The 24,108-nt window shown below is 44.5% G+C and overlaps 1 protein-coding gene across 1 annotated transcript in view; it reads left to right on the top strand.

Annotated features, from left to right (window-relative positions):
- The first annotated feature begins 8,106 nt into the window (after window positions 1-8,106).
- PGM5 (phosphoglucomutase 5) overlaps window positions 8,107-24,108 on the top strand; it is a 193,063-nt gene continuing 177,061 nt past the window's right edge. The window contains exon 1 of the mRNA XM_039249521.1: window positions 8,107-8,428. Coding sequence (XP_039105452.1) covers window positions 8,168-8,428 — 261 coding nt within the window. The 5' untranslated portion in view covers window positions 8,107-8,167. The remainder of the gene's footprint in view (window positions 8,429-24,108) is intronic.

Below are 24,108 nucleotides of genomic sequence, written 5' to 3'. Positions count from 1 at the left end.
TTATGGCTACTTGTTTTTCAAAAGCAGCTAAGAAAAGTGTTATGAAATTATGGAATAGCAAGAATTTTGGAATCCCCAAGGATTCTCAGAACTTCCATTTTCTCATTCTTGAATCCCAATAATTAATATCTGTCAAAGGTTTGGACACAGCGTAGGGATGTTGTATCCTGTGTTGGATACCTGGTGGGGTTAATGGTAAGAGGTTACTGTTTAATTCTCAGCAACTCTCTCTAATGGTGTCCTCACGTAAGTCAGCATCTCAAGGGGAAGTATCTCAGATACACGAAGACACCTGCTGATGGGTAAAAACCTCCTGGTTTATTTCAGCTCCTGCCCAAAATTGCACCCATCACTTCCATGAGAAATGACAAGCCACCATTTTCTGGCTTCCAATGAAACATCAGACACAAGGGAGAAAAAAAATGCCCCAACAGTGAAGGTGCCCATGAGCTTCCCTTTGAAGCTGACAGTCATTTTAATCCATGAGACCCTGATCATTAGCATCACTGAGGGATTAAAACACCATGTCCAGAAAACCCCAGGTTAGACTGTAGATGCTGTTGGTGTGTTATGTCTCTGCTTGAGTTACGTTTTAGATTAGGGTGCTCTCTGTAGTGCTATGAGGGAATGAACAGAAGACCAGAAGAATCTTGTGGAGAAAACTGATCTCCGTAGGCAGGGCACATAGAATTGTTGGGACAGAGGTTCTTTTTTTTTTTTTTTTTTTTAATTTTTTTTTTTTTTTTTTTGAGAGAGAGAGAGACAGTGTGAGCAGGGGAGGGTCAGACACAGAATCAGAAGCAGGCTCCAGGCTCTGAGCTGTCAGCACAGAGCCCGACGCAGGGCTCAAACCCACGAGCTGTGAGATCATGACCTGAGCCGAAGTCAGAGGCTTAACCGACTGAGCCACCCAGGCGCCCCGGGACAGAGGTTCTTGACACACGGGGGAGTGAAGTCTGGGCCTGGGCTGGCCTTGAGGGGCCTGGGAATGGCATCTGCCCACAACCCGAAAACAGACTGGTCTTTGTGACACAGCGTTTCTGGTTTTTGATTGAATATAACAGACATACAGTGCTATGTTAGTTTCAGGTGTACAATATTGTGATGCAACAATTCTGTACATTACTCAGTGTACTTTTAATTCCCTTTATCTATTTCATCTACCCCCCCGACAGACACACATACACTTGCCTCCCATCTGGTGACGATTAGTTTTTTCTGTGTTTAGGAGTCTGTTTTTTTGTTTGTTTTTTCTTTGTCTTGTTTCATTTCCAGATGGGAGAATTAATATGGCATTTGTCTTTCTCTGAGTTATGTCACTTAGCATTCTACCCTCTAGATGCATCCACGTTGTCCCAAATGACAAGATCTCTTTCTTTCTATGGCTGAATAATATTCCGTTATATATGTACGTTACATCTTCTTTATCCATTCATCCATTGATGGACACTTGTGTTGTTTCCATACCTTGGCTATTGTAATGCAGCATTTCACTGTTAGTCATGCAATTTCACCCAGGCCACGTGGCTAAAAAAATCCATTCATAACGCAGGAATACTGGTTCTCATGACATACTTGATATTTAGCACTATGATGTAGATGGATAGAAAACAGCTTTTAAAAAATGACTTTACGTAAGAATGTTAAATATTATTGGGGGGAGGTCCCCTCCTATGACCCAAAACATAAAAAGCACCCAAGAAAATTCCATGTGGGCTCTGATTGTAAATAACTATTAGAATGTAATTTTAGTGAAATAGGGAAAGTACATTTCCTTTTTAATAAAGACCTAAATTGTGTTTCTTTTTGAAGCCTTAAGTTGAAACAAAATTCAGCTGTTAAAAAAGTACAGAGATAGCTTTAGAAAACTTTTTGCCTTTTATAAAGGACTTCGATATGATTTTATTTTTAAGTTTATTTATTTATTTTGAGAGAGAAAAAAGAGAGAGAGAGCGTGGGCAAGTGGGGGAGGGGCAGGGAGAGAACAAATCCTAAGCAGGCTCCATGCTGTCAGCACAGAGCCTGATGTGGGGCTTGAACTCATGAACTGTGAGTTCATGACCTGAGCTGTAATCATGAGTTGGCCACTTAACCAGCTGAACCACCCAGGCACCCCGGGACTTTAATAAGATTACTTACAAACTTGTTGATACTCTGTTCCCATACATCATACTTCTAGATACCGTGGGGGAAATGGAAGATTCATTTTTGGCAGATCACTGGCCTATTATTTTTTTTAAATTTTTAAAAATATTTTTTATTTATTTCTGAGAGAGAGAGAGAGAGAAACAGCGTGAACAGGGGAGGGTCAGAGAGAGAGGGAGACACAGAATCGGAAGCAGGCTCCAGGCTCTGGGCTGTTAGCACAGAGCCGGCCGGACGCGGGGCTGGAACTCACAAACCATGTGATCATGACCTGAGCCGAAGTTGGACGCTTAACCGACTGAGCCACCCAGGCACCCCCTATTTCCTTTAAATAAAACTGAATTAAAATCAAACCTTTTGCTTTCCAAACCCCACAAGTTTTTACAAGGTGGTCAATTAACATTAACTGCTTGTCAGAGTTGGGGCCAGAACACTCACTAATCAGGAAAGCACACCTGCATGAGTTTTCCAACTCCTTGTGCTGGCCTCAGAGTCATAACCGCACTGCAGTATTCCTACGTGGCCGGTGGCTACTTCCAAAAACAAACTCCAGAGAAACGAGCTTCCAAGCCTTAGGCTGAAGGCTCTTTTCACACAGTTACTTACAGATCATTTAAGGGTCAGTAAAAATAAGTTCTCTTTTTTTTTAATGTTTATTCGTTTTTGAAGGAGACAGATAGAGCGTGAGTGGGGGAGGGGCAGAGAGAGAGGGAGACACAGAATTCGAAGCAGGCTCCAGGCTCCGAGCTGTCAGCACAGAGCCTGATCATGACCTGAACCGAAGTCAGACACTTAACCAGCCGAGCCCCCCAGGCACCCCAATGAATTCTTTCATCCCTAATAGGAGTTTGCTCATTTGCATGTGATGTCGTGTGGATGCCTTACTGAAAAGGTTAATTACACATAATCTGTTCCTGCCTTCAAAGACAATACTGTGTGAAACAAAGAGTAAGAATCGTTATTATAGTAGTTATGATAATGCTGTTTTATAATTATTATGATAGCAGTAATTGTTTTAGTGATAGAAATCATAGTCATCTCTTCATTGCAATAAGCACTTATTAAGCTCTTCAGTCCCAGGTGCCGTGTTAAGCAATTTGCACACATTACCTCTTTGAATATGATCATCAACCATGGGAGGCAGGTAGCACTATGTCCATTTTACAGACACCGAAACTGAGCTTTAGAGAGCGTAAGCAACTCGTCCGTGGCCACACAGGCCGTCATTGATGAAGGTGGGAAACTGAGTTCTGAAGCTCAAGATGTAAGAATACAGAGATAAGAGGTACCTGTGACGCGCACCTTTCTGTCACTTTGACATTCACTCAGTGGCCTTCTAGTGAAGGAAGTAGAGAAGCTGCAAGTTCTGTTGGAATTATTGTGTGTTCTTTCATTTGTTGGGGAACAGGAAGTTTGGTGGAAGGTGGTGTGTTTCAGGAGAAATCTGTAATTGACTTCCCCCAGGGCCAGAAGCTGTTGGGGCTGATTAACAAGGGGCTGGTGCCTCCTTGGATGTCCACCCGTGATGTTTTCTACTTGTGTTCTCTCCTCTTCTCTTGTATCTTTTGTACTTTTTCGGCTGTTAGAGTCAGTGAGTCCAGAGTGTGTTTTAAGCACTCCTCATGTGCAGTGACTGAACAGGAATGTGTAACCATCATGGGCCAAATAAGTGTGCCAGTCTCTCCTGTGAGCAGGGGGTCAGGGTGCAGGTGGGGTGTGTGGAAGAACAGAACATATAAAATTACATATAAATATATATAATTCATTTTAAGTCTCGAAATCACTCAAGGGTATTTTTTTTTAATTGGGCAATTTTACCTGTTCCCTTTTGCACATTTTGATACGTTCCTAAATGGAAGAGCCAGATAGAAATTAATCTTTTAATGCCTCACAAGTAAAAGGAAATTATAGAATGATGTAGCTGGAAGGGACCCCAGAGATCTAAAGTGTTTCATGAAATATTCCTGTCCTTGATCTGTTAATAGGTGTTTTGCAGAAGGGCCCCATGGTCAAGTGAAATCTGGAAGTGCTGGGTTAAAGTGAAGTAGGTTTGTTTCCTGTGGAACTTCACAGTCCTTAAGATGCTAACGTGCTGTTTGTGAATCTGCAAGATAAAGTTTAAGTGTTTCAACCCTGGCTCCCCTATTTGGGGAGAGGGGGAAATGAGGGTCTAGCTGAGGCGGCGAGGGTAGAGGGTAGCCGCTATATGAAGATGGCGGCTGACACCTTTTTGAAAGCAAGGTCATCCCAAAGGGAGGGGAGGGTAGATCCTTGCTCCTGTTAGATGCCTGGAATTCTTAGGGAGACGCCTTTCCCTAGAGGCTCAGAGAAGGCTGAAGGGCACCTGTAAGCAAACAGGGCCACCCTCCGTTGTGAGCTACACTGCAGAGACGCTTGAGACTCAGCCCAGCGTGGTGACCAGCCCCTTAAAATCAGCAAAGTGTATTTATCCCCGACCTAGCCCCCTTGGGACAGATGAAGGGGATGTGGGGGCTGTCCCCAGGCCATAGTCACAAAGCCAGTCTGAGTTTCTCCCCAGACAAACTGGGCTGGGAGCTGAGGTCGAGAAGCACTTGCTTAAAAGCTCTCAGAGCTTGGGGCGCCTGGGTGGCTTAGTCGGTTAAGTGTCCGACTTTTGCTTAGGTCATGGTCTCACGGTTCGTGGGTTCGAGCCCCGCGTCGGGCTCTGTGCTGATTGCCAGCTCAGAGCCTGGAGCCTGTTTCAGAGTCTGTGTCTCCCTCTCTCTCTGACCCTCCCCTGCTCACCCTGTCTCTCTCTCTCCTAGAAATAAATAAAAACATTTTTAAAAAATTAAAAAAAAAAGCTCTCAGAGCTTTTAGTGTGAAAATGTGCAACGTGAAGCTCCAAGAATGAGACCGAGCGTGTGGGATTTTTAAGGGCCCGGACCATGCATGCAGCTCTTCTCCGCGCGGCATGCCGGGGGCCCTCGGGTTCTGAGGAAAGCCCTTTGGGAAGCACTGCTCTAATCCACCCTTCTCATCTTACCGGTGAGCAGCTCAGGACAAGGCATCGCGTCTCAGGTTCCTTTCTCCATCACTGTCACAAATTTATTGGAACTAACTTGCCCAACTTTGAGGGCAGCTTTGAAGAGATTTCTCTTTAGTTCATAGACTCTTTGTGCATGTTTCAAGGGCAGATGGCTCTCTATACGTTGTATTTCCACTGTCAAAAACCACAGGATCCTTCACCAAACATGTATAGAATACGGATCGCTTATGCCCGAAGACTACAGCGGTAGTCTACAAAGATATACACTAGTTCTCGCTCTATAGAACATTAGTAGTAATGGTAAATATGATATTGATGGTGATACTAGGAATCTGTAACATTTATTGAGCGCCTTTCTGTTTGTCGGGCCGCCGTACGAAGTGCTTTAATCTTCCCGGCGGTTAGTGAGGTGACGATTATAATAGTTCTTATTATAATTTCATAGTGAGGACATGGAGGCGAGGAGAGTTTAAGGAATTATTTCAAGGTCTCATACAGTTGGAGGAGAAAAGGCATCCATGGAAAAGTATAGCAGCACATGAAACATTCCTTATGAGTGATGCAAAGTGGCATATGAATTCAATGAAAAGAAAAGTTTTAAAAGACTCAGTCAGTGAAAGTGTCTGTTATGTGATGGACAGTTATGGTTGGTCACCCATCTCTTGCCCTCTGGGGAATGGTACCCCCTTACTTTGGAGGAACTATTTTCACTTCCACTCTGGGGTCTGGCTGTGTGGTTGGGCACTTTGCCTTGAGCTGGACCAATCAGAGTCTTTGGGAATCTGGGGCTTAGAGCAAGGGAAGAGGTTTCCCTCTTGGCTGATAAAACTATAGAAGCTTGTCTGAGATGCCCATGCCTCGTCCTCAGCCCTCGGCAGGAGCTGAGCTTTGATAGGAGGAAACTGCTGGAGGTGGAGAGATGGAGTCTTGCAGATCCTCTGGTCGCCTCTGAGGCTCGGAGGCTGAGTCCTTCTCTTCTCTACTGAGGCGAAGGATTTACTCCTCGCTCGAAGTTCTTCCAGGAATGATACAACCCTTCCTTGCAAAATAAAATGTTATTAGACAGTGATTTAAAAAACCCCACACTGTAGAAATATACATAGATCCTTAAAGGGTTGACATTCTGTAGCTGTTTGGTGCTTGGGCTCTTGGAGGCCCAAGGAGAAAGTAGAGGCAAAAAAAAAAAAAAAAAAAAAAAAACCAAAAAACAAAAAACCCAAAAACTCTCAAAAAAACCCAAACAACAGCCAACAGTAACCCAACTTTGATATTTAAGAGGATTGCGATAAAGTCCCAACACAATTCAGTTGATGGCGTTAGTAGTTTTCCCTATCGTACTTCAGTGATATTCATAAAAATGGGAGGGGCCATGCAGAATTGGAACCTACTGCAGATGACAGTTTAGCCACTCCTTCGATCTCACAGAAAGCCTCTCTTTTCCCATCAGTAAGTTGGGAAGGCTATGAATGCCATTCCTCCTCCTTTTGTTTTGAGCCTCCGAAGAGAAAGCAGATGCAGAGCCTTGTAGCAACTGCAACACGGCACTTAGAATAGGAAATGTTGCTATTCACAGACTCCTCACGACGATCAAACACTTTCTAGCCCTGCAGCAAGTCAAGCTTTGTCCCAGCAAGTGGACAGTATTTGGGGGAGGAGAAGACGCGAGAGATTTCAGGACAGTAGGTGTTGTGGGTGCAAAAATGCTTGGAGGGTGAAAGGTGATAGAAGGGAAGCAAAAGTAACAATTGTTTCTTCTCTCTTTGGGTTTTATCCTTTCTGTCCATGCTCTCATTTCTGTCTTCTATGGGGCTTTGCTTGGTTTTGGATTTTAGGTGGGCTTTACGGAGACAAAGCAGAACATCCGTAGCCCCCATGGAATGAAAAGAAGCATGGAAAGGACCCAGAACAGTCCCTGGTGCCTTTTCCTTGTCCATTTGGGTTTATGCTTCATTCCTGCGGGATATTAAGGGCTTTACCCTCCTCCTGTTGAATGTGATTAATCAGGGTAGGAGCTCAGCCCTGTGGAAAGATAGTGTGGGACAAGCCTGTTTCTAAGCACGCACGAGGCTACGGAGGGTAAGAAGAGTAAGAAAGAGAAAAGAATATATGTCTGATTTGCTGTTGTTGCAACCACCACAACAAACAAACAAAAAAACTTTCCACACTGCAGATTGTGCTGCCTTGAGAGAGCCCAGGGCAAAGGGTGGATGGCTGGGTGGGTCCCTCAGGATTGAAGGGCCTGACAGTGTGTGATTCCCTGCAACAAATGGTCGTGGTGGGGTGTGTACACACACACACACACACACACACACGCAACGCTCAGCCTCCAATTTCAGCGCTGGCAGAAGATAACAATTCTCAGTTTGCCTTTCCAGGGTTATTTTTGGCTGGGGCTGTTCGCTGGTGGCAAAGGGTTCAGCCCCCCTCCCAGCTCCCTCCCTCGTCCATGTTCAAAAGAGAAACTTGTGCCTGTAAACTGCCCACTTGTGGGGAGACCGGGAGACAGGGCTGCTGTGGGAGGGGAGAGAGGCTGGGGGTCTCGGAGAGCTCCCCAAGTCCAGCGTAAGCTCTCACCGCCTCCCCCACCCCCGGGCTGTTTTCTGGCGGGGGCTGTGATCCGGGGAGTAGCGATCCCCTGCAGAGGGGGGAGGCTTGGGCCGGGCGCGCGAGCAGGGTCTCCGGGGGCGGGCTAGCCGGCCCGGCAGCGGACTTGGGGCCACCCCGAAAGGGAGTCCAGCTGGGGCGCGAAACTGCCAGCGCCTCGGGCGATCCGGCGCAGGAGCAAACTTTTGGGAGGGAGAGGCCGAACTCCGCCGGGTCGGCGCGGGGAGGGACGGCTGTCGGTGCCGCCGGAGGGCGCAGGGCGCAGGGCGCAGGGCCGGCGGCGGAGGGGGGCCGGGGCGCGAGGCGGAGCCCGGGCGCGCCGCCAGGCTGGTGGGGGGGGGGGGGACCCGGCGGGCCGCAGATTCCCTCCGGCTCCCGGAGCCGCGGTAGGACCGGCCAGGAGGCGCCATGGAGGGGAGCCCCATCCCGGTGCTGACGGTGCCCACGGTGCCCTACGAGGACCAGCGGCCGGCCGGCGGCGGGGGGCTCCGGCGGCCCACCGGCCTCTTCGAGGGCCAGCGCAACTACCTGCCCAACTTCATCCAGAGCGTGCTGTCGTCCATCGACCTGCGCGACCGCCAGGGCTGCACCATGGTGGTGGGCAGCGACGGCCGGTACTTCAGCAGGACGGCCACCGAGATCGTGGTGCAGATGGCCGCGGCCAACGGGGTGAGTGACCCGCCGCGCCCCCCCCCCAACTCCGGCGCCGCGCCCCCGCCCCACGGCCCCGGGTCCTCTCCGCCAGCGTCCTCCCCGCATCCGGGAGGCCCCCACGGTGTCAGCGCCCGCCACCCCCAAAGGCCTTCAGGGGCCCCCCTCCAGGGAACCCGCCGCATCCCCCTGAAGTCGCCCCGGCTCTGCCCGCGTCCACCTGCCCGCGGTCCTGTTCGGCCTTCCCCTCCCCAGCTTCACTCTGTTCTGACCGCCTTCACTCTCCTTCCTCCCGCTCTTCTTTCCTAGGCCAGCGGCCAGTGTTTTCCTCCCCTTTCCTTCTTTTTCCTCCTGTGACCTCTGTGCACCCCGTTCCTTCCACCCCAAAGTTTGGCTCCGCCAGATTTCCCGGTAGTGTTGTCTCAAACGCGCGCGCACGCAGACACACACAGACACACACACGGACACACACCCCAGCGTGGATCCCGGACATATTTGGCAAGAGTGGGCCCTAAAACTTTTTTTTTTTTTTTTAAATATAAGTGGCTTGTTAACTCAGTGGAATGACTTCACTGTTAATTTGATGAGGGGAGGGATGGGGTGGAGGTCAGCTTGATGCTCTCCAGCCTGGGCGCTCGGTTGTGTGTGTCTGTGGGCGTAGCTCTGAAGGATCCGAGATGAGGCTTGCAAATGCCTCTCTTAAGCAATTCCTGACTCCTCTGCAAGATGCTCTTAGCCATTTGACAGCACTTTGTGCCTCTTCTCCCATTCTGATTTCCTCCTCATTTCCTCTCTGTTCTCCCACGACCTCTGCAGTCTGTTTTTTTTTCTTTTTTTTCTTTTTTTTTGCCATCTGACTTCTCAGACCTCGGGTTTTTCCTCCTTCTCCCTCCTGCCTTTCTGTCCTACAACTAGAAACACCTTCTGGCATCGTCCCGTACTCCAGTTTCCTCCATCCCTAACCCAGCAGCTTTCCCACCATGTCTGCAAGAGGGATAGCTCACTGCAGGGGTCTCTGGGGGAAACATTGTCTGAAAGAGTAATTTCAGTCTTGCTGATACAGTCAGTTGCATATACATAGCACATGTAAGTGAAAGCTCTGCAGATGTATATAGGACTGTGAACATTTAAAAAAAAAAAAAAAGGAAACTGAATAGGGCACCTGGGTGGCTCAGTTGGCTAAGCGTCCGACCTCGACTCAGTTATGATCTCATGGTCATGGGTTCGAGCCCCACGACACACTCTCTGCTGACAGTCTGGAGCCTAGAGCCTGCTTTGGGTTCTGTGTCTTCCTCCTTCTCTGCCCCTCCTCAACTCATGTTCTGTCTGTCTGTCTGTGTCTCCCAAAAATAAACATTAAAAATTAAAAAAAAAGAAACTAAATAATTATCTGGCATTTGGATTCCCTTTTTCCTTCCCGATCCCCTCCTTTTAGTTTTCTCAACTTCTTTTCTTTCTGTTTTTAATCTTCAGTGCTGCCCATGCTTCATTTTTGTCTACTATAATTCCCCTCACTCAGTGTTTTAGGGATGACAGAAGTGGATTTTTGAAAAATAAAATAACCCAAAAGCGATTGGGAAGAAAGAGCCGAGGGGTGCGATGGGCGCTGGAGCGGTGATTTCCAATGGCAGGAGACTCTGCTGCTGAGGTAGAAGACTTGTATTTCTCTCTGGCTCCGTACTTAAGATTGATGGAAGTTGGCTTGAATCAGGGAGTTGGAGACAGGCTGACGAACGGTCTTTTACTCTTGTCTGACAACACTGTTCCCTTGGAGCGATGGAGATAACGAGCCTTGGGAGAGATGTGGCAGCTTTTTTTACTCCTTCCTGGGCCAGTTTTCCCAGGAAGTGAGACAAACATCCACTTATTTATCGTGGGTGAGATTTGTGAAGCTACAGTTGTTGATTGGCACGGGCAAATTATTATGATGCTTTCTTATTTGATGATGATTGGCACACTTGACCATCAGAACGCTACAACCCCTTCGGTGGGTCTTCTCTGATAAATCCATTTTATTTACTTTGAGGGTGGAGTTTATTTAAGGAGATAGCATATGTTAATAAATGGTTAAGATAGAGTCACACTTAACCTGGCGGTTGTTCCAAAGGACAGAGGACAAGTTAAAATCCACATACAAGCACCGTCTCTTAAATTATCTGAAAGTATTATTTCTAAAATCGGTGGGTATGACTGAAGGGAATGGTCAACATTTATCAGTGTTTCAAGCAGCCAGTTTTAACCCATCTTTTCCTCATTTTGTTCACCTTCTTGAAGGCTTTTGCTAAAGCAAACGAATAATCAGAAGACGGGCTTCAGGAGAACAGGCCAAATTGGTCTTGAATGATGGGAAATTGATGAGAAGGCACTTGACCCCTAACTCAGCCTGGGGATTTACACTCAGGAATGTGGAGTTTTGATTCTGAAAACCTTGCCTTAAAAAAAAATTCCCACTAGATATTCATAAAGAGGCTAGAAAAATCATAGAAAAATAGAATGTATCTCTTTGAATTGATTTGAATGTGACTGTGTGGGTTGCATTCCCTATATCTGAAAAATCTTGGTTTTGATAGAAAAAATTAATTTTTCTAAACAACTTAATATGAAAAACCACAGTTGCTCTTTGATTATATAATTGCTGGAGGGGAACAGAAGTTTGGAATTTCCAAAATGGTGGACTGCACTATTTAAGTTTTATGTTTTAATTTTATTTTATTTTGCACTACTTATGTTTTACTATACCACAGAGTTTGAAATGTGAAATAGATTCTCAGACATATACCTATTCAATTTGGGATAAAAATATTTCTATTACGAAGTTATGAAAATTTCAAACTTTTGGAAAAGTGGAGAGAATAGATAAATGACATCTATATGCCCATAACCTAGATTGTTCACATTTTTTCTATATTTGTTTCTTTTTTTGAGGACTAACATATTTTAAGGTGTATTAAAAAATGACATTTTATCCCTAAATTCAGTATGCATCTGTAAACACTGAGAATCATTTGCTTGATTGTTACAATATCACTATAATCCCAAACAAAATAAAACATGATTTCTTTATATCGTTTATTATCCAGTGCACATTCAGATTTCCTCTGTTATTCTGAAATGTCTTTTATAGCTGTTGTTTTAAACTAGTTTCTAGTTTCTTCTAATCAAGGAACACACAATGCGTTTGATTATTTTAATCTCAAGTCTCTTTTAATCCAGAAAATATCTCCCTCTTTATTTTTATTTTATATTAATGTAACTGATTTGTTGAAGAGACTAGGTTGATTGCTTGTCTTGTAGAATGCTCCTTTCCCCTCCTCCCCCTTACTGGAATTTTCTGTTTTTATGGTGTCATTTAACTTTTCACTATATTTCCTATGTCTCTCTCACTCTCTCTCTCTCTCTGTGTGTGTGTGTGTGTGTGTATTAGAAATTAGTTCTAAAGGTTTAATTAGATTCAGGCTCAATATTTCTTTTCTTTTTTCCTTTTTTTTTTTTTTTTAATAGGTAGTGGTGTATATTTGTGTTATATCATGATAGGAAACAACCTCTGGTTGACCCTTTGTTCATGGGCTATTGTGGTGATTGCCTCTGTCATCTAGTATTTCCCCCCCAGTAACCAGCCAGTAGCCTGCAGAGTGAACTTTGTACCATGTGAATATCCCATTCCTATCAACCTTTACCGGGTTGTTTTAGCATCTGTTAATGATCCTGGCTTGAGTGGTTTATTTCATTAGGATTTCAAAATGATTTTTGAATTCTCTAATTCCATCTACATGCTTTGGCTAGCAGTTTCTTATACCCTGGCCATTTTCTTCACTGTTGGGTTATTTGGTTATTCTGTAATATAGTTCCTTCTGGAAGAGCAGAATGTATGTTTATCTTTCTGTCTCTCTCTCTCTTCTAAAAATGTTTATTTTTAAGAGAGAGAATGGGGGCAGAGGGAGAGGGGGACAGAAGATCCAAAGTGGGCTCCGCAATGACAGCAGAGAGCCCTGTGAGGGGCTCGAGCTTGCTAACTGGGGGATCATGACCTGAGCTGAAGTCGGGTGTTCAACCGACTGCGCCACCCAGGCGCCCCTCTTTTTCTTTTTAATTTACCAATTTTCAGAATAAGGATTTGGTGAAATAGCCACTTCTACTGGTGACACATGAATTTTGTTTTGTTTTGCTTTTCCTCTTTTGACTATCACTTTGGACTCTTGAGTTTGTATATAATCAATGTGAATGGATTAGTAAATAAAGGAGAAGAGTTATTTTACCTGTTTTTGTAATTTTTATGTGGCTCTGTGAACTTATCTAAAGTCCCCAGAAGTACTTTAACTCTCTTTTAAAGACACAAACTGAGTCTTACTATACAGAGCAAAACAATAACTAACTAACTACTAAGTACCTAGAGAGCATCATTTAAATGAATTGTGAAGCTATGTTACTACTCTGAATTTAGTTTGTAACTAATTGATTTTTTATCTTCTTTCTTTTCCCATCTACTTCAGGTTCTCTGCAGGGGTTCAGATTCTCTAGGTGTCAGTTTATTCTAATCTCATACAGATTTCAAGAGCTAAATGCAAATAATGGCTACATTATGAATAAATGCCTTTGCCTTCCTCGAGGTGGATCTGTGTGTGACTAACGGCATTTCTGTCTCTCCTCTTTGTTCTAATTTTTTTTTTTAATCCCTCAAGTACCTTTCATACTGGACAGATGGCAGCACTGTGTCTGCCTCAAGACATTTCTGACTTTTTCTAAAGTTCTCTGTCTCAGTAGCATCACGGTCCGATAGAACTTTCTATGATGGTTGGAAAGGTTCTGTAATCTGTCCTAGCCACTAGTCACATGTGCTTATCAAACACTTGAAATGCACCGAGTGTGACCGAAGAACTGAATCTCACATTTTATTTGATGTTAATTAGTATTCAAATTTAGAAACATTTTTTAATGTCTATTTATTTTTGAGAGACTGAGTGAAACAAGGCACAAGCAGGGGAGGGGCAGAGAGAGAGGCAGACACGGAATCTGAAATAGGCTCCAGGCTCTGAGCAAGTGTTCAGCACAGAGCCTGATGCGGGGCTTGAACCCACCAACCGTGAGATCATGACCTGAGCTGAAGTTGGTGATTTAACTGACTGAGCCACCCGGGCGTGCCTAATTAATATTAAAATTTAAATTTAAATAGCTGCAAGTGTTTAATAGCCATCATACTGGATAGCACAGCTCTATAACTTAACATTTAAGATCCAGTATTTTTTTTAATGGAGCCAGACCACTACAACCAAAAGCAACTTGAAGTTAACTAAAGGAGGGCACCCAATACTACCAAAGCATATTTGGCAAAGCCAAACCAGTTCCTGTGATAACCACAATCTCTTTTGACCTTAGCCTGGGAGACATTGGGGTATGGTGGAAAAATCGCTGTACCAGCAGCTGGAAGGCTCACTTTCTTTTCCTAGCTCTGTCATACAAGTTGCAGACCAAATGCTTCAGCCTCTCCAAATACCTAGAAACCACTTGTTTCCTCATCTATAAATTGGATATGACAGCATGGCTGAATTATCCTGGGAATCACATGAAGCACGGCCGCTGAAAGCATGCTGTAACATCCGTAGCTTTAAGAAATGTAAGGGAGTATGGTTACGGTCCATGAATACATCTCCTAAAATATTGATTTGACTGTGTATATTGAATAGAACAGCCTATAGCTCTGTTGCGAATTTTAGCGGAGAGAAAGTCCATTTCTTGATTAGCCACACACCATACTGGTAATAGTAGCACCAATGGTAATGGTGATATTAGCGTACTGTTCAGCTTTCAGAATTCAAGAACTTCTCATTGCCTCGTGAAATCTTTTCGAGGTGGAAGTTGGAGGGCAATGGTATGAAGAAGGACAGGTCACCAAGGGACTTGGGTGTGTCTTCCAGATGGTTGTTTACACTGGTTGTGTTTGATTCCAATGGGCCATGAAAAGTGCTTGTTTTAAAGACTGGGATGCCCTTGCCTTGACATTTATTAGAACTATCTGGGGGAACAAATAGATTTGGAAGGGAGGCAGCGTGGGATATGGCAGTGTGTGGGATGTAGAGAGGGAAGCCTGTGTTTCAACACCGAAACCTTCTTTCCTGGAATGGATCTGGAAACCTGGGCTTGGCTGGCTTCAGGTCTTGCCTCTAGAAGGGAAACAGAACCGATGGTGACTGCTCTGTATTTTCTGCTGGTGTTTGCTACAGAATAGGTGAATGAAATGAGCTACTGTGGCCCAGGCTTTAGGAAGAGCAGGTTTGTAATACACACAAAAGTCCTAAAGAGACTGCTAGAATTTTATCTTGCTTCCCTTCCCAAATCCCCACCCCTGGGTTTTGGAAATGGGAAATCTATTATTTGAGCAATAGCAAAATTTAGGGCATCCTTCATTCTATCCATCAGCCTGTTCGGTCAGCTCATCCTTGAATCTTAGCCTCAACCCTTCATTCACCTTTTTTTTTTTTTTTTTTTTTTAAATGGAGAAGGAAAAGGAATGGGAGAGGTTTTGTGAACAGCTGGGCCCTCCCAGTTGCTGGGGTGGGTTATTTTAAGCTTGGTTGAATGTGTCCAGAGATCCAGATGACATTTTTAACTAAGCTGCTTTATTAAACCTTGTGATAAAGCATAATGATGTTTATTGAACAGACAGACACACATCAGCAACTTGTGTGTGAAACTTGCCCTAAGGATTTTCTATAAAACATCTGTTCTCTCTGAGCCCTTCGTGAACTAAGGAGTTTTGAGAGTTTCTGTAAAGACTTGAGGGATAGAAGTTGGAACCTAGTTTTGAGGAGTCTGAGCATAGACATTGGGTTCACTACCCTCAACCCCCATCTTCTGAGCCCTCACTACTCTTGTGTTAGAGAACAGTGATGGAAACAAATCCTGTGGTAGGATTTGAACAGGATTTTTTAAAAGAATAATAGGCAAGGGGAAAAAAAGGTCTGAATTTCCCAGGGAGTTTTATTTTTTTAATGTCTTTTAAAATTTATTTCTGAGAGAGAGAGAGAGAGACAGCGTGAGCATGGAAGGGTCAAAGAGAGAGGGAGACACAGAATCCGAAGCAGGCTCCAAGCTCTGAGCTAGCTGTCAGCACAGAGCCCGATGCAGGGCTCAAACCCATGAACCTTAAGATCATGACCTGAGTCAAAGTCGGATGCTTAACCGACTGAGCCACCCAGGTACCCCTCTCTGAGAGTTTTAAACTGAAGGCAGAAAGCTCAATGTCCTTTGTTAGCCTACAGCCTTGACCGTTCACTGCGAGCCCCCCACTCGCAGATTTGGCCAATATGCCTTTATAAGTTTCCATTTGCGTAGCCAAAGGAAAAGCTTTAGGTCCTTTTCTGACGACTCTCACTGATTATGAATAAGAGGATATCTAGAATATATACAAGGCGTGTTAAAAATCCACATTTTCTTAAGCTTTAAATACCTTTCATCTCCTATATTTTTAGTAATGTCAGATTTTGGAGTGATGCTTATATTTATATGAAGAGAACATTTTCAGGAACATTGAATCCCCAAAGAAATCCTTTCTCTTGGCATAAGGTCGCAGAAATTTTTCTTTCCCTTTCCAAGTCTCTACCTATAGGTGTTTTGCACAAATATAATATTTAATTGTCGCCTTTCTATTATTTTCCTCTAATAAGAGTCCTCTTTTGTAGCTAGGGGTACCTAATTTTGTATTAAGGGCTTTCTAATGGAAAGGGAAAAGTTGAAATCAGAAGACCAGGGTTTATTCTATTTGACGAAAGATGCCACAGTATACTGGGAGGAGGGTTTTATAACAAATGGCTAATAAGTGCACTATATGAAAGGCTTTTCCAAGTTAGTAAAAAATTCAGAAGAAATCTCGTCAACTATAGCAATAAACACCTGCAAATGGGATCGGCCTCCTTAATACCTGAAGAAATAGAAACAAAAACAATGCATCAAGTTGGAAGGAAAAAAAAAAAGGAAAGCCCTCAGGGTTCGCGTGAATGTTGGAAAATTGTTATGTTAAATTGTCAAATGGAAGTTCCATGGAAATTGTTCCGTGTTAAATGGAAGTTAAATTGATAGAACCTTTGGGCTGGGTGGTTTGGCAGTATGTATCAAAATTAGTGGACTATTTATCCCGTAATCCAGGAATCTCTTAATCTAAGAATCTATCCTATACATTTCCTAATGCAAATGTGGATATGTCTACATTCAAGAATACTCCCTGCAGCTTTTGGAAAAGAAAAACTTGTAAGCATTTACATGTTCAACAGAAGAGAACAGGTACATAATTTACGGCACAATCACACCACGGATGCATTAAAAGCCACCAGCAAAGGGACGCAAGAAGAATGTGAATGATCGTTTATTCCTTGAAACAAAGCAATTAGCAGGGGATGATGGGCAGCATGATGCCACTGTTGGGTATGTAATGTAGGCATAGAAAATTGGGTTGGAAGGACATACTCCAGCTGACAGGTGACAGTGAATACGTCTGGGGTGTGTGGGGACATAAGGTGGAGGAAGAGAATCCTCTCTCTTACTACTGCATATGCTTCTCTCTACTAAATGATCATCCGTGGACGTGCATTGCTTTGGTAATTCAACACATCAGTAAAGAGTAAGAAAGCAAAAATTAGGTGTGGATTTGAATCATGACACTACCATTTGTAACTTACATGGCCGTGGAGCAGTCACCTGGCCTTCTGGGACTTGCTTCCTCCTTTATAAACACGGGGAAGGTAAAGCCACTTTCCACACATCTTCCAGAGGGGTTGGGAGGATTGTATATGGTAATGGATTATGAGCGGTTATTTAGTCACGTAACACAATTATTACCAAACTTTTTCCCTCTGAATAAAATAAAAGGACATGTGCGTATGTATGTTTTATTTTAGTCTCGGTAGCTTTACTGATCAGAAGGTGCCTGTTGACGGGGAGATCACAGTTCTTTGGTTAGGATTCTTCCGAACTTTTGGTACTCCTCCATGCTGTGGGCTAAGGCTTGGGTGGTGACTCCTGAAGTCGCCCTCCGTCCCCGCTCCTAGTGCGTGCATACACCACACATGCCACACACCCCCGCCCCACATACTCATGCACACATAAACACACATGCACACACACCCTGTTATGGACCTCGAGGTGGCAACAGCTGCTCTGGCATAGACTTGAACTCAAAGGACTTTTTTTTTTTTTCTGGGTCTGTACATTATTTCCTGTTATGACTTAGCTGAGTCAGTGCCAAGCTTTTCCCCACCCTAAACCTTTCTGAGGCTCACACTGTGCTAAAGCAGAACTCCCCTCTACCGAAGCCAGATCTTAATCTGCTCATTTCATGAGGATTTCACAGCCTAATGGACGGGGCCATGTGAGCGGTTCCTGAGAGGAGCAGACCAAGCAGAGGCTGAGAGGCTCCACACTAATCTGCTGAGTCGTCTGAAAATGCACAGCTGTAGGCACTAGAGATGCATTAAAGTATTGGGTCAGGATGTTAGTCGGGCTGCCTGTTCCTGCCGCCTTGCTGAACGTTTGGTTAGGAGGCATAATCTTTTTTTGGACAGGATCTCCCAAATGTAAAGTGACAGATGCTAATGCAGAATATAATACAGAAGACCCAGCCCTGCTGTCATAAATAACGGTAAATTGTTTAATCTTGCTGAGTTGTAAATCTTTTATTGCCAGAGGTCTTTAGTTCACTGGAACAGAGTATGAGGAGTGGGGGCTCTTAGTAAATGGCCAGTAATTATTTCCCAACCAGACAGAAACCGGTCTGATGGAATTTATTTGTAAAGCCAGATAAATGCATTTCAGTGGATTGTGACAACCATTCAGAAAAAAACACATGGCTATAAAGACTGAGTTTTGAGGGGAATGTACATGCCTATATATACATATGCCTGTATATACACATATATATACCTATATATGGGAATATATTAGGATATATATGTAGTGGTATGTGTATATACATTCACATATTCATATATGTATACACATGTATTCTATCTATAAAGATGCCAAAGATGCTGAGTTTTTTTGTTATATATATATATATAGCTTCATATATATGTATGTATATGTGTGTGTACATATATGTGTGTGTATATATATATATAAATACACATTTTTTTCTGTCTACCTATAAAGGTGCCAGATTGAAAGTGTTCCTAAGCATTTAGAAAATTTATCAAATAGCTTATGTGTGTGCACATGTGCACAGGACACCCCCTCCCCCAAATACATATCTTCTTCCCTGGATGCATTCAAGAGGAGAGTAGACCAGATGTCAGAAATGTTTGAAGCCTGCATAGACCTGAAGGAGGTGACTTAATGTTCCCAAATGACCTATGTTTCTGTGATAATAAATAGAACTTGTAGCGGCGTTGGATGGGCTGAAAGTAAGAAACAGAAGTAATATAAATCATACTGTTGTAGGCAGGAATCTGTCTTGCAGGGCCAGTTTTCTGCAGTGAGTTCAACGCCACGGGCAAGTTAGGGGCTCGGCATAGTACATACTAGCAGACAGTACACGTCAGAGGTACAGACACGGGCAATGAAAGAAAGACATCTAGGTCACGCGAAGGGTACAGCCATGGTCCTGTCGCTCCTCACCAGGGGCTTCGGCAGCTTCTTAGTGAGGACGCTTGGTGGTTAAAGAAGAAAGAAGACATTGTGCTTAATGTCAGCAGGTTACAACTAATTTGCTGTTTCATTACTGGCAAGCTACATTCAGTTTAATTGATTTCATAGCAGGTTTTAGCCCTCAAACACTTTTTAGTTTCACATATAAAACCTCGGGAGGAAGAACACTGTTCTATTAGTCAATAAAGGATGGTACATTTAAATAATGGAAGACGCTACAGATACTAAAGTCATGTTGTGGAAGAATATTCAGTGACATAGAGAGATAGACGCCAGGGAAGGACCAGATATGTTAATGTGAAAGATGTAGGTGACACAAAAATCCCTTTTGTAAAAGCGTGGAAATATGTAAATGAAAGAGAGAAAGAGAGAGAAACAGAGATACAGGTACGAGGAGTACACACAGAAAGTTAACAGTGCTCATTTTCAGATTTACAGAGCCCTCTCAGTTTCTTCTTGCTGATGTGTACTTCCTAAATGTTCAAAAGGGAACGTGTATTATATATATACAACATATACATGTTGAATTTGTTGCTTTGCTAATCTACAATGGTTTTCTAATTATGTTATATATATTTGTAATTAAAAAAACCTATCAATTACTATGAATTAAGGAATTCACACCTAAGAATTAAGAAATGGTGTTAGGAAGAGAAAGGAAAGCAAAGGTAGAGCCTTGAGTATTTATTTGGAGCCAGGCACGGAACTGGAGCTTGCCTACATTACCTCCTCTCACCCTCCATCTTTTAGATAATAAAACCACGAGAGAGACACCGAAGCTTTTGCCCGAAGCCACATAGCCTGTAGGTGGGGAAGGTCACTTTGCATATCCTTTCCTGTCGGATACCCAAGTCTCAGATCATCTCCCGGCACTCAACTCTGCCTTCTTGACCCAGGTAGATCCAGTGGTTCCTATCCTGGTCTTCATTTGGGTTGATCACTTCATAAACCAGCAGCAAATAGACCCTTTCTCATTTTAGTGAGCCCAGTCCTATGCCTGAAGATGAAGATTTTAGTATTTTCCAAGCGCTGTATTACATAATTACCGGGAGTGACAGAAGTTCTAATGTCACCACCAGTATTTTGCACCTGAGGAAGGCTCGATGGCCTGCTGCTCACTGAGATCTTGAGAAGCGGTGAGCTGGTTGAGGAACAGAATGTGGGCCAAACTTCTGAATGCCTGCCACTTCTCTCCACCTGCCCAGATGTTGGGGACTGAATGCGAAATCCATCTTGGTTTGATTCTAGTGGATTCTCATCTCCCCTTCCAGCCCCTATGTTTGTGTGTGTGTGTGTGTGTGTGTGTGTGTGTACAGAGTTCCAGGGGGAAGGGAAGCTGAGGATGGGCTCTGTTGTTCCCATTGGTCTGCGTGTAACAAGGCCTATTAGTACATAATTATCCACGTGCAAATGGGGGAAGTCCCTTGATGTTTGGATAACCACAGCCATGTCTTGAGTTTGCTATTTCTTGAAATTCCACTTGGCCATCTCCTTCCTCGTGTACAGCACTGCACAAAGCCTGGCTTTGGGCTTTTCCTCGTGGGTTTTGGTTTTTGTTTAACCGAGAAGACAGGAAACAGGCATCTATGTGTGTGTGGCTTTCCATGTGGTGGCTGTGTGGTCCTGCACAGCACTCTCTGTGAACCATCAAGGAAGCTTCTGTTTATTACCCTTTTCACTCTCTAATTCACTCTGGGAATTGCAGGGATGTGACACAGCGAGTGGAGGGTACTGAGAGACGTCATGCTTCTTTTTTCTCTTCTCGCTTTGGGACTCTTTTTAAAAATTGACTTACTTAAAGCTAAAAGGAAATCACACGGGGGAAGGCACAGTTAAGGGAGCTCACACGTGAAAACCATCCCGCACTCATTAGTGTTACATTCCTGGGGCAAACTCATTTGAGGAGTCAAAATTCTGCCTAGACTCTGAGATCCTAGCCTGCAGCTTTCAGCCGCACACCACCGCTCTCTAGGACTTTGAGTTAATTAGGAACTGTGAACTCATGGCGAGACCTAATTTATTTTTTTTTTAATTTTTTTTTAATGTTTTTATTTATTTCTAGGAGAGAGAGAGAGACAGCGTGAGCAGGGGAGGGTCAGAGAGAGAGGGAGTCATAGACTGAAACAGGCTCCAGGCTCTGAGCTGGCAGTCAGCACAGAGCCCGACGCGGGGCTCGAACCCACGAACCGCGAGATCATGACCTAAGCGAAAGTCGGACGCTCAACCGACTAAGCCACCCAGGCGCCCCGAGACCTAATTTAGAAGAACGGTTGTTTGCGTTCTGAAAAGAGGGAGCCACAAGAAAGAAAAGGATTTTAAAAATTAGCTGCATGCGGCGTCTGGGGTAACGGAATAGCAGGGCACGGAGAAAGCCTTATGGGAAAGCTCTCTTTCTCAGGACACTGGTCTGTGGCGTGTGGAGGGGCCCACTGATTCCCTCGACACCCGCTATGCCCGTTCAGGGGTGCAGCAATAATGTCGCAGTCCACGTGAGGTTTAGGACCTGATGGGAGGTGCCGACATCACGTTAGGAGAACAGACACAGAGAGATGGTTAAGTAACTGCACCTGGGAACTGTGGCTAATTGCACGGTGCGCCCTGCTCTGCGCACACTTTCCTAAGATGTTAGGAGTCCTGGCTAGGTCGGAACAAGCTCAAGCTGTGTCAGTCTGTGTGTCTGGGAAAGCGCGTGTTTCACGTATGCCTGCGTGACAGTGTTCCTGTGGCTTCCTGTGGATCCCGAGATCCATTATGTGTGTACCACCTGCTGCGGGTGTACGTGACCATGCACTAGGGTCCTCTTTGCCTCTCTTTCCAAGTGAGAACAGAAGGGCATGTTCCTCGGTGGCAGGAAAGCCCACCCCGGTTCCCCTTCTTCCAGCCAAAGCCAGACCATGTGGAAACGGAGTGGCCCTTTGTCCAGGGGCCCCTTGGGAGGGTCAAGGAGGGAGCAGCAGAATGCCTTGATGTGGGCCCCCCTGGGCTGCGTCTGGGTTTCCCTCGGGAATAAAAGTCAGCTGCTTCCTGCCCCAATGCCATAAACAAAACCAACGCTACTTATGTAAGTAGACCGACTTCTTGCTCGGCAACAGTCTGCTACATTGGTGGGGGGCTGGGGGGGGGTAGTATTTCTAGGACCTTTTCAGAAAGTGAAATGGTAGTTCAAGGGATAACCGTCTGTCTAGAAATGAATCTGAAATGTTGGAGGAAATGGATGGAATTTGGAGAAGGCAATAGCATCATTTGTGTCATGCTTCACTTCACAAAAGGTTTTTTCTTTATGGAATCTCATCAGCAGTGAATTTTCACAGCCCTGCCCCCTCTCGGCTTTGCAGACATGAAGCCTCAAAGTGACGTGACTTGCGCTAGTTGGGTAGAGAGGCAGGACTCACATCCCGATCTTTTAACTTTGAAGGAGAGTGCTTTTCTTTAAACAGAGGCTTCCAAAGGCTCTATTTCTTTGATCAATTACTAGCTCTTGAAACAGTATTTTCCCCACTGGCATTTGTCTTGGGATGATTGGCAGAGGAGAGGGTGAGGTGAAGAGGAAGGGCAGAGATGGCTCGATGCGGCCCCCAGCCCGGGAATGCAGGGCCACCAGAAGCCAGAAGAGGCACAGATCAGATTCCCTCCCGAAGCCGTCAGAGGAAGGCAGCCCTGCTGGAGTTGAGACTTCTGGCCCCCAGAACTATGAGACACTCAGTTTCTCTCTTTTTTAAGCCACCACGTTTATGGCAATTTGCTACATCAGAGCCTCCGGAAATGAATATAGATTTTGCGTTTGTTGGGAGATTTTTGTGTTAATTTCCCAGGGCTGCTGTAACTAACTGCCATAAACATGGTGGCTTACAACAACAGAAATTTAGTCAGTCACAGTTCTAGAGGCCAGAAGTGTGAAATCCAGCAGGGCTGTGCTCCCCCTGGGGGCTCTAAGGGACAATCATTCCATGCCTCTTCTGGCTTGCGGCGGCTCCCATATTCTTTGGCATTCCTAGGCTTGCGGCCACCTTATTCTGATTTCTGCCTCTTGCTCTGGATGTATCTTCTCTCCTGTATCTCCCCGTCAGTAAGAACGAAGCCCCTCCCCCTCCATTATGGAAGTGGCCCACATGTAATCAACCAGCTGGTTAGCTGATCGCCTTGGGATTTATGCCATATTAGGGGCGCAGCATCAGTCTCTGTCGCTGGCAGATGGGGCGCCCAGTGGTGGCCGTAGCCACGTTGGCTTTGGCGAGAGGAAATGCGTGTTGCCGAGTCCATGTATAACCTCCCTTCCTGCCACCGTGGCTGCTTTGTTCCTGAGCCCATTGGTCAATGACAGGAGTGGCTGGAGAAAGAGGCTGACTGGTATTCACAGAATAGGTCATCCTACCCATTCATTCTCTGCTCAAGTCACTTTTTAGTGAGCGTTAGAAGCTCTATCACTTAGTCTCATGTATCTTTGCCAGCCCTTATCATGCCTCAGATGTCGTGTGACTAGATTTATATACAGCATACAGCACTACCCCATTCTTCTGGTATTGGTGGGGTAATGAGCAGGTCTGCCTGGGTAAAATTTCCAGATAACTAGAATTTAATCTTCTGTTCATCACTTATAACCAGACTGTTAAAGGTTGAACTTTTATTCAAGTATATTTTTCTCACATTGACCTTCTGAAACTGAATATATAGTACCTTTTCAAAAAAGAAATCATTGAGACTCAGTTCAGATAAAAAGTTGGTCTATAACCTCGACTACTTGACAAAAAAATTGTACACATTTGTTTCTGTATTTTTTCCAAGTCCTGGTCACAAAGCGTACAGAACTTTACATTGTTGTAATAGCATCACAGTTATTTTGTATTCTGCCTTTTTGATTTAGCACGAAGGCATTGTCTATGTTCCTTCTATACCATTTAATTAAACAGCATTTGTTATAGCAAATAAGCATTTTAACAACAATTCCATTTTTTGCCTTTAAACACAGTAGAGAATGATTTCTCACCCACATCATAGTCCAATGTGGATTATTGCTGGTGAGCAAAGACTCCTTGGCTTCCGTCTTGTGGCTCCATATCTCCTGGAGC

This window comes from Hyaena hyaena, unplaced genomic scaffold, assembly GCF_003009895.1.
Source record: "Hyaena hyaena isolate Hyena2069 unplaced genomic scaffold, ASM300989v1 scaffold_341, whole genome shotgun sequence".
NCBI classification, from domain to species: domain Eukaryota; kingdom Metazoa; phylum Chordata; class Mammalia; order Carnivora; family Hyaenidae; genus Hyaena; species Hyaena hyaena.
Note: the sequence above shows the minus strand (reverse complement) of the source record. Positions and strands in the feature narration are given on the sequence as shown.